Source organism: Barbus barbus (assembly GCF_936440315.1).
Source record: "Barbus barbus genome assembly, chromosome: 37".
NCBI classification, from domain to species: domain Eukaryota; kingdom Metazoa; phylum Chordata; class Actinopteri; order Cypriniformes; family Cyprinidae; genus Barbus; species Barbus barbus.
In genome coordinates this window covers 14,087,052-14,102,391 of record NC_136715.1, presented here as the reverse complement: position 1 = coordinate 14,102,391, position 15,340 = coordinate 14,087,052, and the positions used below count along the sequence as shown (strand labels likewise).

The window sequence follows — 15,340 nt, the reverse complement described above, 5'->3', positions numbered from 1 at the left end:
ACCCAATTGAGCTACTATGGGAGGAACTGGACCGTGATGTCCGTACGAAGTGTCCAACCAGTGTGAATCATCTTTGGGCAATCCTTCAGGAGGCTTGGAGTAACATACAGTATAAAGTTAATGTTTGAATAAACTGACAGCTCGGATGCCCAGATTATGCATAGCTGTAATAGCTGCCAATGGTGGATATTTTGATGAATCGAAAATTTTAGTTTTTTTTCTATGTATAAACTGTTTATGTAATAAAATATGTTTTCGTAGTTTGTGTTGTCCCTTATCAGTGCAAAATTATCACAAATTAAAAAGGATTCATGCCAATATTGTCCAAAACCCTACTTTTCTAGGGCGTTTCCAAACTTTTGGAGGGCAGTGTATATATTAGAGCTGCACAATATATCAGTACCATATCGGTTATCATTTGTAATTGTAGGCATTTCATTTAAGCATACTTATTTCCTAAATTTTTACATTGTGATTACCTTGCCATTATTCTAACTCTCATTTAAAGTTAGTCTTTAAAAGCTCTAATAATTTAGTAACAACATTAAATGTAATCTTTATCCAAAATAGTTTAATGACTGGCTATTTATTTGTTATTATTGCATCCCACATTTACACAGTACGGAAATCTCTGGATTAATAGAAGAATCACAAGTGTTTATTACCAGATATCATAAATTAAAGAAATTAAGAACCACATTTGAAAGTACCCAAAATATGATTTTCTATCGGTCTATGCCACAATGTACTTTGAAATACCACTTTTTGCAAAGAGACTCATTTGTTGAATTAATTGTTGGGGCAAGCTGAAAAAGTGTGTTGCAACCACATTTAAGCAGAGCCAAATGTTCTAGATGAGAAAGTAAGTCAAATACTAACTAATACTTCAGCTTTTCACGCTCACAAGTCACAATACAAATATAATCCTGGGTTTCAAATGCAAAACCTCAGCACAGAAAATCCTCTTGTGTTACTTCTAGAGTTGGGACGCAATTTACCTTTGAATTGAGCACTGAAACCGCAATCTCTGATGTCGAACACCAAATACATGTTTTCAATTCCTTTTTGTTTATTCTCAAGCATTTATTGAGGAGCCAAGGTGGATTGAAATATAATTTTTTTTTTGATGCAACATGCTTTTAGTTTTATTTATTTATTTTTTTCCCAGCCATGTCCTGCATTATTAGAGAAATGGTTGGTTGCAATGATTGAAAGAGGTGGGAAGATCCAACATATGTTTGTGGATTTGAACTTGCTTCATGCCTATTCCTCCACTCCTGTGAAAAAAATCAAATGAACGCACTGACCCATTTTCCTTTTCCTCCAACAACCCCCCCCCCCCCCCCCCCCCCCCCCCCTCTCTCCCCGGTCCTTTCTGCCCCTACCTTTCAGTCAAGCAGCGTTGTTCAAAAAGCAGAAAAACAGCACACTAACACAATGTGTGACCTTGAAAGTTTTCATTTAGCATGGGAATCATAACCAACCCAATAGCCTAAATACAGTTTATTAATATAAACTCAGTGTTAGCGTGGTCATCTCTTGATTAACAAGAATCAAGCATCATTAAGACAGCTTACAGAAGTGAGGAACTTCGATATGGAAGATGTGACGTTTAATTAAAGACAGTCCACCCAAAAATGCGTTTTGTCATCATCTACTCATCCTCATGTCATTCAAAATTTTTGTATGTTTCAGGTATTTTTGTCCACATAATGAAAGTTGGTTGGGTTCAAAACAACACAATTGGACCCCACTGACATTCATTAAAAAAAACAACAACAATACTTAGACATTCTTCAAAATATATTTTTTGTGCACCACAGTTGATAGAAAGACATGCGCTTTTGGAATGAAATGAGGCAAAGTAAATGATGTCAGAATTTTCATTTTTGCGTGAACTATACCTTTAAGAAAGCATTTGTGATCATGTGATTCTGGGTGGTAAATCCTTGTGATTTATTTTCAAAGCTAGGGTTATTTTATTTAAGACATTATACGATTTAAAACACAAACACATGCATCCTGGGATTGTTAATACTCCACCATCGCAAAAGAATTTCATATCCCCTTGTTGCCACAGCACAGATGACAGTTCTTCTGTCCATTTCGCCATCTGTGGAAAATCCGTGTGACACTTTTTTTCAGCCCCTAGTATTTTGTGCACTTGAATTAAAGAGCGTATGAATGCATGTTGAAACAGGAGGGGGTGTTGACATGCTTCAACAGTGCCCTGAAAGTTTCCCAAAAGACTGCGATGAACAGCTGGGTTAACTGGGACTAGCGCCAGAGGCCCGGCCAGGGCACTTCAGAGAACAGAGCAATTGAGCCACGCAAGACTGCAGCCCGGATGCTGGCGGGATTGAGAGGCAGAAAGCCTAAATCAGAGTGTCACTGTCTTCATGCTGCTAGAGAAATGCGCATTGTTAATATTAGTGGGATGTAATGCGTAAAGTGGCTCATATGCCATAATAGCTTCAAGTCTCGGGCTAGTCACAAGGTTTTTATTAACCTTAAGTTATCCTCTGGGGTCAATATGACCCCAAGCGACTTTTCTTTAGTTAAAAATAATGGTTCCCTTTATCTCAGTGGAATAAAATCTTGTGACTTTTTCTAAATTATCTATCCATACACACACAAAAAAACTGGGCTTGATTTGGTTGTTCTAAAGGTATGTAAAAAAAAAAGTCACACTCATGACCTTTGGGGTCAATATGACCCCACATTGAAATGAATGGGAAAATCAAAAAAAAAATGTTTTTTATTTTTCATTTGTCAAAAAAAATCTGTAAATCCAGAATAAACCTGAAAATTTCCATACCACAATGAAGTCCTGGTACTAGAGCACAAATGTAATGTGGAACGAACATGATCACTTGCACACACACATGCTCACGCACACAAACACACACACAGGTGTGACTCCAATTGAAAGCATTTTTTTTAGAAATTGACAAATAAAATCAATAATTCCAGCATAAATCTGAAAATTTCCACACAGAAATGAAGGCCTGGTACTAGAGCAAAAATGCAATGTAGAAAAGACATGCTCACTCAACACACACACACACACACACACACACACACACACACACACACACACACACACAGACAGGTATGACTGCCACAGCCAAATAAAATCAGCCACAAATGCAGAACAAAGATAAAAGGGGTGAGACCTAATGCACACACACATGCGCACGCGCACACACACACACACACACACACACACACACACACAGACACACATGCGCACGCGCACACACACACACACACACACACACACAGACAGACAGACAGAGAGAGCAAGGGAGAGATGAAAGGCAACTGACCTGTTCAACTTTGAGAAAGTTTACTCTGAGATCTAAGAGCTGCAACTTTATTTTGAAAACAAAGAAATAGTTCCCACACCAAAGGTATAAAAGAGGGTCTTTGGTGTCACACAGTTCATTCTGTGTCAGTATGGCAAAGCGTTACACTCTCCTGGAGACTTTAGATTGCCTGCTTGATTCAAGTGAAACTGAATCATGCCTGGAAGACACTGAGGGCGATGACTCTGAGCCATTTGAGACATTTGGTTCATTAAAATAAATAATATTCAACTACAATCTGATTCTAAGTCTTGTCCTTTAGGTGTTTCTTATGTGGCAATTTCTGTGGTATTTTGTAAAAACAGACATTTCAAATCGCTTCAAAAACGACCAAAATTCTACTATTTGAAAGAATATTTATTTTTAATGTCTTTAATAATGTTTATACATGTATAAATTCACAAAATCTATCACAAAAGTTATAATATGAGCAGTTGGCTACATCCAGTAAAATGAATGGATCTCTATTGCCCTCTTCTGGGTATCTATGGACAATACAATTTCTTTCTTAAATTTTAATTCCTAAAGGTTTGTCTTTGACCAACAGATGGCAGAATTGTACAGCTAACACCTAGATCAATATCCAGAAACAACTTATATTTAATTTAGATCATTGTTTAAGTATTTTTTTCATAAAAAAATAATATTTTACATGCAAGCTAATGGTATAGTTGAGGAATTGTGTGGTAAATAGGTACAAAAGTACTTTGTATATCCAAAAACACAGCATTACTGTACAGATGAGAAGTAAACAAAAAAAATAATATATTATATGTACTATTAAAAATGTACATTTTTTTCACAATCATTCTTTAAATTTTGGGGTCATATATACCCCAAATGCAGTGAGTGTGAACAGGAAACTAAGGTTATAATTAAAGGGATAGTTCACCCCAAAACAAAAACTGGCATCACTCAAGTTGTTTCAGACCTGTATGAGCACAAAAGATGGTGTTTTGAAGAATGATGGTTTAAAAAATAAAAAATATGGCTACCGCCAACTTTTTTGGTTACCAACATTTTTCATAACGTCTTTTTGTTAAGATAAGAAAGAAACTTGGGTGAGTAAATGATGGCAGATTTTCTGTTCTGGTTTCTTGGTGTTTGTGCTGGCTGACTGAGACGCATACTGCGTGAATATAAAAATTAACAGTATCAATCTGTGTGGTCCTGTGTTCAAAATGGGAACAGGATTTTGAAGCTTTAGTACCTCTGGCGCTCTATGGGCCATGACTATTCACTCTTGTTGTCTCTTGGACCATTTAGGGGAGACTGTAAAGATGAATCAGTAAATAACATACAGTATTGTATGTAAGAATGCATAAACTAGGTCTGTGGATGAGTTATTATCATTATGCGAGCAGATCCGTATAGACTTGAATAGTTCTGAATAAAAATAACAAACCTGTCAAACCACATTAGGAGTGTTGTGTATTAGTTTGCTGTAACAGTACCATATTAATGTGCATTATTTATGTCAATTGAATGAATTCATCTCCTTTCTTCTCTCATCTCTCAGGAGTTTGCTACCCTGACTAAGGAGCTGAATTTGTGTCGAGAGCAGCTTCTAGAAAAAGAGGAGGAGATATCTGAGCTTAAAGCAGAGAGAAATAATACCAGGGTGAGTATGTGTTTGTGTGTGTTAAAGTTACAGGACATCCCAATACAATCGGTACAGTCCAGACGGCTGTTTTGTCCCAGTATTTTGTTTTGATTGCTAAAAGTGAAGGTTTAAAACTGAAAATCATACTTTTTCTGTCATGGAGCTGGAGTAGCTGCAGAGCAATGTGAAAATCCTTAACCATAAATGTGGTGCATTGCATTATTATTGTCATCATAAATCAGCTATTGTTAGGATTATGTCCACTACTGTCCACTTTTGGGTCACTCAGCAAAATGAAAATTCTGTCATTAATTACTCACCCTTGTGTCGTTCTAAACCTGTAAGACCTTCGTTCATCTTCGGAACACAAATTAAGATATTTTTGATGAAATCTGAGAGCTTTCTGATCTTCCATAGACAGCAATGGAACAACCACGTTCAAGGCCCAGAAAGGTAGTAAGGACATTATTAAAATAGTCCATGTGACTCTTGTAAATTTCGAAGACTAACACAGAAGAGAAGAAATTGTTGAATAAAGTCATTATTTTTGTTTTCTTTACACAAAAAGTGTTCTTGTAGCTCCATAGTGTGTGTTCTAGGGTTTGTGAGACTACTCATTTTTAATAGTCAGCAACTAGTTCTCCTGAAAATTAGTCTATGGGTAAATGTTTATGTAAATGCTTCGCCATACATTGTGCCGCATCAGCGGTCTTTATGTTTCTGGCAAGGCCGAGGCTGCGAGATTGTGTGAATGGAGAGGATGTTCACACAGCTGAGATGATGCGGGTGAGAAATGGAAGTGTGTATATCTCCATTGCCAGATACATGCTGCTGCATTGTCATGAGCATTGCAAAAGATGTTGATTTGCTTGTAGATTCTCTCAGCCCCTAGGCCACACTTGACTCGCTTCAGGGGGGATTTGCAAGAATTTTGCCTTGTACGGTATGTGAACAGCCCAGATGAACTCAGACCATCTATTGTCGCAGTGCAGTTTGTTTCTTTTACAACATGATTTTCTAATGTAAAGCATCTAAAGCTGACTATATTTGAAAATTCAGAAAATGCACTACGCCATTACATGCATAGCTTATGAGTAGCAGTAATCACAACTGTACAAGCACAATTAAAATCATATTATCCAGAACGATAGTCGATAGATGTGTTAACGTGCTTGTGTGTTTCTGCTGTTCTTTAGCTTCTTTTGGAACACTTGGAGTGTCTGGTGTCACGTCACGAGCGTTCGCTGAGGATGACTGTGGTGAAGAGGCAGGCTCCTCCTCCATCCGGGGTTTCCAGTGAGGTGGAGGTGCTCAAGGCTCTGAAATCACTCTTCGAGCATCATAAAGCTCTGGATGAAAAAGTGAGAGTTTTGTTTATTAATTTTGTCTTGTAATTAGGGCTGCATGATATTGGAAAAAAAATACATTGGTATAATTTGTTTTCCTGTGATTTATATATTGCGATATGAAAAAACAGGATTGTTCACCAAATGACTTAAATAGTTGAATCATTAGTCGAGTGATTTTGTTGGAGAGTGCATCTGCATGGACAATACTAATAAAAAATAAAAGTAATTTTTACTAATTTTTTAAGTGTGAAATAATTTTAGGGCTGAATGGTTTGGAAAGTACTTAAAAAAAAATGTGTTCATACTTTGACTCCACATTCCCACAGTTTTTAACCAACTGAATATGACAATACACACTAACTACCACTAACTACCCATATGTAAATGCTGCACTCCACTTTAAAACAGTAACGCTTACAGTATGTTTATTTAATTAAATCACAACCATCGCGATTTGACAATCGACTAAGCTATACTGCGAAATCGGTTTTATTTTGATCTTGCAACCCTACTTCAAACATTTTAAAGACACAAATGAATGCTTTTCATTAATGCAGAGTCAGTCTGACTATGTAACGTTAGTAGTAGTTAATCACATGACTGGAATTGGAATGAATGCTGACAGGGCTTTGTTGGCATGTGTAAATTTGGATATTAAATTGTTTTTTTGTTTTTAATTTGCACAGGTGCGTGAAAGGTTACGGGTGGCTCTTGAAAGGGTGACTACATTAGAAGGACAGCTCACAGCCGCCACTCAGGAGGTACGGCCGTTGTGTGTGTGTGTGTGTGTGTGTGTGTGTGTGTGTGTGTGTGTGTGTGTGTTAGGTATGCATGCGCACTGGTATGGATTTGCTGATCTCATTAACATCTGTCCAATGAGCACCTGCCCCCCCGCTGTCAACCCAAGCAGGAAATGCACGCTGCCTGTTTCCATCACTCACATGCTGCAAGCAAAGCCAATGCACTTGACATGCTTTAGATTTACACTGATAACAACAAGGTATTGGCAACACACTTATTCACTGCACTTCTTCTAATTAGTGAATATGTTTTTTTTTTTATCATAATTTATTTTAATTTTATTCCCTAATTGGTCTCTGTGTAGCCTAATGTTTTTTTTTATTAATTTCATTTCCATTTAATTGGTGATTTAACATTTGTGAATAAAACAAATATGAATTCCACATGCCATTCATGTACCTTACATTTTAATATTTTAGTAATCAAAATATTTTTGATTTTACTAAAATGTAAAATACAAGCCCAGTTTTGCACTCTCCCATTGAATCTTCACATCATTCATAACTGTCTAGTACGGGTCAGTCACCATGTTTGAACACGTTGAAAAAAAGCTATTTTTCCATGGCTGCGGCCTGCACTGCAGAGGCTGGGTGTGAGGTGGTCTCTGGGTGTCATGATGCTGCGTTTTGACCATCGGGACGATTTTATGCTGTCTCAGTACAAACAGGACCTAATCAAGTCAAGTTGAGCTTTATTGTCATTCTGCTACATGTATGGACATATAGTGGAACGAAATGTCGTGTCTCGCAGGACCATGGTGCTACATACTAGTTAGACATAAGATAAACATACAACAATGCAAGTATAGGAAAAACAATAGAGCTATACAACAGTTAACCATCTGACTATACATATACTATAACTACTTTACCTAGTTGACTACACATACACAAACTGAGACTGTACAAGAACTTTACATAAATACTGGACATGAAATTTTGCAAAAGAGATATTTGTACATGAAATTGTGCAAAAAAAATAATATATACATATACACTATATTGCCAAAAGTATTGGGTCACCCCCTTTTAATGAACATGTTTGACTACTTTAGTAATTTCTATGAGTACAAATCTTAATGTTAAAGCATATAATGATATTCTAGGGAATTGTGTGCTTCTAATTTTATAGCAACAGTTTGGACAGGACCCTTTTCTATTCTAACATGACAGTGCCTCTGTGTATAAGGCACGGTTCAAAAATACATGATTGATTGAGTCAGTGTGGAAGAACTTGACTGGTCTGCAGAAAGCCAAGTCCTGATCCCAGCTGAACACCTCTGGTGTGACTTTATATGCAGACCTTGAGCCAAAAACTCATCACCAAACACCAATGACTTGTATACACACTATAAGAATGTATCCCTCAGCTCAGATACTAAAACAGCGATGTAGCATTTGGTTGCATTACTCGGACCAAATTGGTGGATTGGTGGATTATGTGTCATAAAACTCTTAAAACACAACCTTTCTTTCATCCCTTCCTCCCAAACCTGATTGTATTGTCCTCTTACCGCAGATAAAGAGACTGTAACACTGCGGATTCTTCACTCTATTGTGTAGCTGTCTTGAATGTTGCACTCATAGAGGGTTCTTGTGAAGCGGTGTCTCATCAGCCTCCTCTAATGCTCTAATACAAACGAGCTATAATAAAGAAAGCCTTGTGAATATCTAAATCACATCCCTTCATCCAAATAACTGGCATGCAAATGAATGTGTACATATTTTAATTGTCTTTCTCCAATTTTCAGTGGGTCTGATATGCGAGGATTCAAATGCAAATGGCCCACCAGTATTTAATTAATAATTATTATTTTTTTTAAATCATTCAAGCCACATTAATAACATGCAGTTTTTAAGCACAATGATAAGTTAATTCCTCAAAATGGGTAGTTCGTATAATCTTATCTCCCGCAAGACTCCTAGCCAGCCTTAAGAAGACAGGAACAGTGCTCAAATGCTATTAGGAGGAACACTATTAAATCCCACTATCACCCAAAATGTACATCTTCATAATGTGCAATTGGAAAAAAATGAAGAAGTGCATCATTGACTCTGCTGTGCTTCATGAACAGTAATCATGTGCTATGCCTCATTTGATGTAGCATGAATGTTGTGTGGTACTGTAGGGTAGTTTAAAACATTTAACAACCTTCATAGAGTGACTTTGGTGCATTCTTTTGTTTATCTAGGTGGTCATGTTGAGACAGAGAAAGGATGGACTGACGGATGGGGATGCTGTGGACAGGATGGACAGCTCTAAACCTACATGGAAGGTACATGTGCTGTAGTTCTTTAAAGTTGGATTAGCATAATTTTAATATTTTAATTTTGGTTAGTGCTAAAAATAGCCTTGTGTGCTAAAGCGTTCCAAAGTACGTTTCTACAAACATTTACTAATATCATTTTACATTTTAAGGGTAATATCACAAAGACACTTATTTTAAGGATCAGAAAGACTGAAAGTAGTCATATAGAGTAAAATAATACTTTTATGATATATGAATAATATAATAATAGCTTTAATGTTACAAAGAATATTCTATTTCAAATAAAACATTCTTTTTATAATAGAATCCTGAAAAATGTATCACGGCTTCCACAAAATATTTATAATAAATAAGAAATGTTTCTTGAGCAGCAAATCAGCATATTAGAATGATTTCTGAAGGATCATGTTACACTGAAGATGGGAGTAATGCCTGCTGAAACTTAAGCTTTGCCATCACAGAAATAAATACAATTTTTAAACATTTAAATACAATAGTTTTTTTTTTTATTGTAATAGTATTCCACAGTATTATTGTTTTTACTGTTTGCACAAATAAATGCAGCTTTGGTGAGCAAAAGAGACTTTTAAATATTAGTGTATGACCCCATAGGTTTTAGCATTACTTACACCTTGCAACAGTTTATATCCGAGGCAACGGTCCAAAAGGGATTCCTCCTGCTCTAATACCGCTCTCACAGATGGTATTTTCTTCGCTACTGAGAAATAAACTGCATTGATTATGTGCCAAGTGCTTTTGCCCTTCAACCTTCAGCACAGGCTGCTAAATTGTCTCCTGTCTCTGAGTGTGACTCACTTCTAGCAGTCAGCAAGCCAACAGGAGTCTGGTCAATAGGAGAATTGTGAATCGCTCTTAATCTTTGATCCTGTTTAAATATCACCTGATCTTTTATTTATGTATGTGAAATGCTATTTATTGATTTTCTGTAGTAAGAGATTTTTTTCAATGCGGCAATATCGATTTGCTAATTAGTACACAAAATTAGTTTGGGAGCAGATATTAGATTTCGATTTCATTATGAAAGTCCGTCTTTAAAGTCAGCATAAAAAGAAAATTTACCCTATTTTCTGTTTCTATCTTTTCTAAATGCTTGTTATAAAGCTAATATTGAAAAATGCATCCATTTTTCAAAATTTTTCAATTTAAAAAAAAAAAAAAAAAGGAACTTTTTTTTATTATTATTATTTTTTTAAATATCAGATCTGATGCTATTTCAACTATTCATCCTGACTATAAAGACGGACTTATTGAACATGCTTTTCTTTTCATGTTAATGTATTTCCTATTGAAACAGGAGGTTGTGGCAAGATTTAAAGGTATTAAATTTGTATTTCAGTTTACTAAGATATATAGATTTTTTTTTTTTTAGCTCTTGGGAGTGTTGTAGCAGATGAGCTTAACAGACTCCAAATAATAAAAACTTTAAGGAGCTGATTGTTGATTGTCAAACAGTCGGTGTTGTGTGTCAGCATTTTTCTGAAAGGATACTGAACTGAAATGCTAGCTAAAGCTGCTCCTAATGAGGAAGAACATTGCCCTGCTGACTGTTTGATACTTCACCGTGTCTGATTCACTGTCGCTTCAGCAGTCTGTGTGTGTGTGTGTGTGTGTGAAGCTCTTTAAGTTCTCTACTTGTGCCATTTATTAATAGAGCTCTTCCAGATGTCATTCATGTTCTGGCTTTTCGGAGTTTATTTTAGATCATCACTCTCAGATATTATATATAAGTAGTTGGAAGGAAATGTGGACTGAGAAATATATATATTTTTTTTCAAAATATAAGGGAAGGATAATTTTGATGGCTACTATTATAATTTCTATAATTGTATTTTAATAGAACAAGAGCAAAACGTGTTTTGAACTTGTTTTCAAAACTCCTGGGTGTTGTTTTAGCACCTGAAAGGTTGAGTTTCGTAATATTACACCATCAGAGGAAGATAATGATAATGCCATGCAGGCTTTTCCCAAACATACCTTTTTCGTGAAATATACAGTTCTAACAGAAATGTCTTAAATTTATGTAAATTTACAGTTGACTTCAAGCTTCATGTGTGATTAGGAACAATGAATCGTATAGAGCTGGATGGAGAGGATGAAAGCAGACAGAAGTAGATGAGACGGCAGACTGTGTGTCTCTCTGGAGAGCTGGCTCAAGCCTCCCTGGAGGGCAGAAATATGGCTGATAGTCCCTGTGGTTCATGGCTCATCAAATACTTGTTTTTCTGCAGTCTCCCAGTAGAGTGACTGAGAGGGTTCTGCAAAATTTCAGATAAAGCTACGAAAGTCAAAGATCATAGCATATGAGGGTGTTTTTAAGAATGGGCATTCTAGACCATGTGGACTTTTCATGTGGGAGTAATACTCCCATGACACACATTTTTCTGTGTAATTTCCACCACATTTCAAATTAGGTATGGCGTTTAATAACATTCCCTGGTAAAAAGGGTTTTGTAAATTGATACATTGTTTCATAAATAAAAGGCATCCTAGGTCTTGCTAAGTATACATTTACATTTATTAATTTAGCTGACGCTTTTATCCAAAGCGACTTACAATTGCTATATATGTCAGAGGTCACATGCCTCTGGAGCAACTAGGGGTTAAGTGTCTTGCTCAGGGACACATTGGTGTCTCACAGTGGATTCGAACCCGGGTCTCTCACACCAAAGGCATGTGTCTTATCCACTGCGCCATCACCACCCATTATTTATTTATAAATTATTAATTAATTTATTTATTTATTTATGTGAGAAAACGATATTGAAAGTCCATATTTTGATTAAGTTTTTTCAAATGTTTTTCAATATTTAAATTGTTTTATTTTTTATTTTTTTTACAATTTATCTTTATTATAGGCAAAATTGTTGGATAATGCTGGTCAGTGACAAGGATAAAACAATTAAATCAGTTCATACAGACATTAAAAAATGTGTACACCTTTTGAAAATATTTTTACAGCCATTTGAAGCACAAATAATCGTTAAAGTTATAGGCAAAAGTCTTTTGTTTTATAAAGGTAAGTAAAATCTAATTGTTTTAATAAAATTTGGTTTGTAGTTCAATATAGCACCTGCTAATGAAATAGTAGAATTATTATATGATTTTAATGAAAAAGGGGGTTTAAGTGGTACTGTATTAAATTGGTATATATTGAGCAATTGCAAATGTAAATATAAGGGGTAAATGTTATAAAATGTGAGAGACAAGAAATTATAAATGAGTTGTCTTTGGCAGGCTGCCTGCTGTGCTTCTGAATCTCTGAGCTCTCTCTGAAGAATTATTTAATTAACAGCATGTAATTCAGTTTAATGCCGAGAAGCACATCAGTGCCAATCAGCATTACTGACATCCACAAACAAATATGGTCAAAAACATTTCAGAAAGGCCTCTGTAAAAGTCCTTTTGTCAGCTTTACACTAGTGATATAGAGTCAAGCACCCCATGTGCCCTCATTAAATCTGCCTCTATAGAATTCTCCTGTCAGCCCTGAACTGGATGTTTCAGTTTTGAGAAAGCAGACAGTTTTTGGGGAAAAGATACATCTAACCCAGGTTGTATTTTTGTTTCCAGCCTTGAATTTCAACTGTATAAAGTAGGTGGATGAAATGCACGGTCAGGCTATGATGCATGCGAGAGAACCTCTGAACTCCTGAGGCCATAATTGCAGTCAAGCTGTTTAACTTGCTGAGTGTGTTCTTCATATTCTGACTCAGCATATTTTGCGCCTCTGAAAATAATTTCAACGTTTATTTTGGCATTCTGAAGCTCATTTGGGAACCTAAATGGAAATCAGGGGACCGATAAACAAGTTTTAAAGTTCTCGACTAAGTCTCCATTGCATCACTAACATGCCTTTGTGTTTGTGACAGAGGCTTCCCAATGGCTCCATCGATGCCCATGATGACACCAGCAGGTGTCTGGAGCTGCAGGAACTCCTGGATACGGCTAACAAGGAGCTGACCCAAAACAGAGAGCGGATCAGCGGCCTGACCAATCGCATGTCTGAGCTTGAGATGGAGCTGGCTACCGTCCGCAAAGACCTACTGAAAAGCGAGGAGCTGAGCACCAAGCACCAGAGGGACATACGCGAGGTTAGAATGATTGGGGAGAGAGGAAAGGGACAGAACGGGGACAGAGCAATGAGGGCTTGTCTCAGGGAAGATAAAACATCAGGCAGTGAGGACATTTTCTCAACAGCTTTATTTTTGCTGAAAGACAGAAGGTTGCAAATAATGCAATTATGACTCATTCCTTGGCAAGGTCTAAATATTTAGGGTATTTAAAGGAGCTGTTCTCCCAAAAATAATTTACTTTGCGAACTACTATTAGTTATTGTGCCTTGTGTTATGTGTATGTGTATATGTATGTGTGTGTATGAGGACTTTGCCTCCTTATTTCAGGACACCAATGCACATCTCTGAAGTCTGTCATTCAAGTTATGGCTTTCTGATTAAAAATAATTATTAAATATTCACAGGTGAAGCATTCACAATAGGATCAATAAGATGCATTAAGAAAATAGACTCTAATGGTGCTTTCGCACTAGGTGCGCACCCGGGTTCATTTGACGTCAGAGTTAGATAATGTGAATGCTGTTTTCTGAACTCAAATGCAGGTCTCCTGCATTCTTTTGAATCATTACAGTCACAACAATATAGACACATGAGCTGTTCTATGTTAACACACATTTTTAAATCCATTCGTTTTGCCACCTTCTGCATAAATGTTACCTAGCATTAGAGATAAACATCTGCCACTTTGAAGACACAAATATACTCTGGTACAGAACCAAAAACTAGAATGTGAACACAATTCAGTGGGGGTAGTGGAGGTCGGATCAAATTCTAGTGAATTTAAATTTTATGCCGATTTTAATCAGTTCCATTGTTTAGATTACTTTTTCATAAGTTGTCGTAGGCTTTTCAAACTTCCCAAGGGTTTTTGTTTTCTCTTACTATGTGCCTGTTTGACAGGCGATGGCACAGAAGGAGGACATGGAGGAGCGAATCACAACATTAGAAAAGCGTTACCTGGCTGCACAGAGGGAAACCACCTCAATCCATGACCTGAACGACAAGCTAGAGAACGAGCTGGCCACCAAGGACTCACTTTACCGACAGGTACCCCAACCTTGAATCAGGCCTTTGCTGATTTGAAGTTCATTTCAAGTTTGAGCACTGTTTGTCAGTGCTGGTTGATGTCCCATAATGCAGTTGAGATGTTCTGAGAGTCATGTTCCATCTGTGCCTGTGCGTATGAAGGCGCATGTTAGTCAGAGGGGGTTTAATTAGCCCTAAAGCAGCAGACTCATGCTGGAATCCTTCAGCACACTGAGAAGAGGCATGCTGTGAGGAAGCAGGTACCGCCCGACTGTTTTAATATCCAGATCTATCAGCTGGAGAAAGAAAGAGGATCCCCAACTGCATTGATGTTGGTGCCAGTTTGGACAGAGTGTTTGTTATGAATGCAATGGATATAAATATCTCCAAAGAGATGGATAAATCAAGACATCTGCTCTTGTATAGACAGCATGTGTTTTGTGTTTGTGTGCTCAAGGCAGGGATGTCGTCAGGGGGGACAACCAGGAACGTTGCTTTGGGTCCTAGCCCACTTATTGGGCCCGGGGAGAATTGGGCAGACCTAAAAAAATTCAAAATAAATTGTCCCAGGCCATGTGAATATTCACAGCGGCCCTGTTTAAGCATATGAGAATGAAAAACTGCATTACATCACATTGATATTACATTGATAGATGTAAAGTTTGGGGTCAGTAGGATTGTTTTTAAAAAAAAAATGAATACTTTTATTAATGAAAGATGCATTAAATTGATTAAAAGTGGCAGTGATGACATTCATAATGTTACAAACAATTTCTACTTCAATTAAATGCTGTTCTTATGAACTTTCTATTCAGGAGAGAATCCTGAAA

The 15,340-nt window shown here is 36.8% G+C and overlaps 1 protein-coding gene across 1 annotated transcript in view; it reads left to right on the top strand.

The window, feature by feature from the left end:
• Nucleotides 1-15,340, top strand: part of LOC306857116 (liprin-alpha-4-like) — a gene marked incomplete at its 5' end in the record, with an annotated part of 99,979 nt that overhangs the window by 60,657 nt on the left and 23,982 nt on the right. Inside the window, 6 exons of the mRNA XM_079396819.1 lie at nucleotides 4,888-4,989; nucleotides 6,168-6,332; nucleotides 7,007-7,081; nucleotides 9,313-9,396; nucleotides 13,281-13,502; nucleotides 14,385-14,531. Of these exons, the coding sequence (XP_079252945.1) occupies nucleotides 4,888-4,989; nucleotides 6,168-6,332; nucleotides 7,007-7,081; nucleotides 9,313-9,396; nucleotides 13,281-13,502; nucleotides 14,385-14,531 (795 nt within the window). The remainder of the gene's footprint in view (nucleotides 1-4,887; nucleotides 4,990-6,167; nucleotides 6,333-7,006; nucleotides 7,082-9,312; nucleotides 9,397-13,280; nucleotides 13,503-14,384; nucleotides 14,532-15,340) is intronic.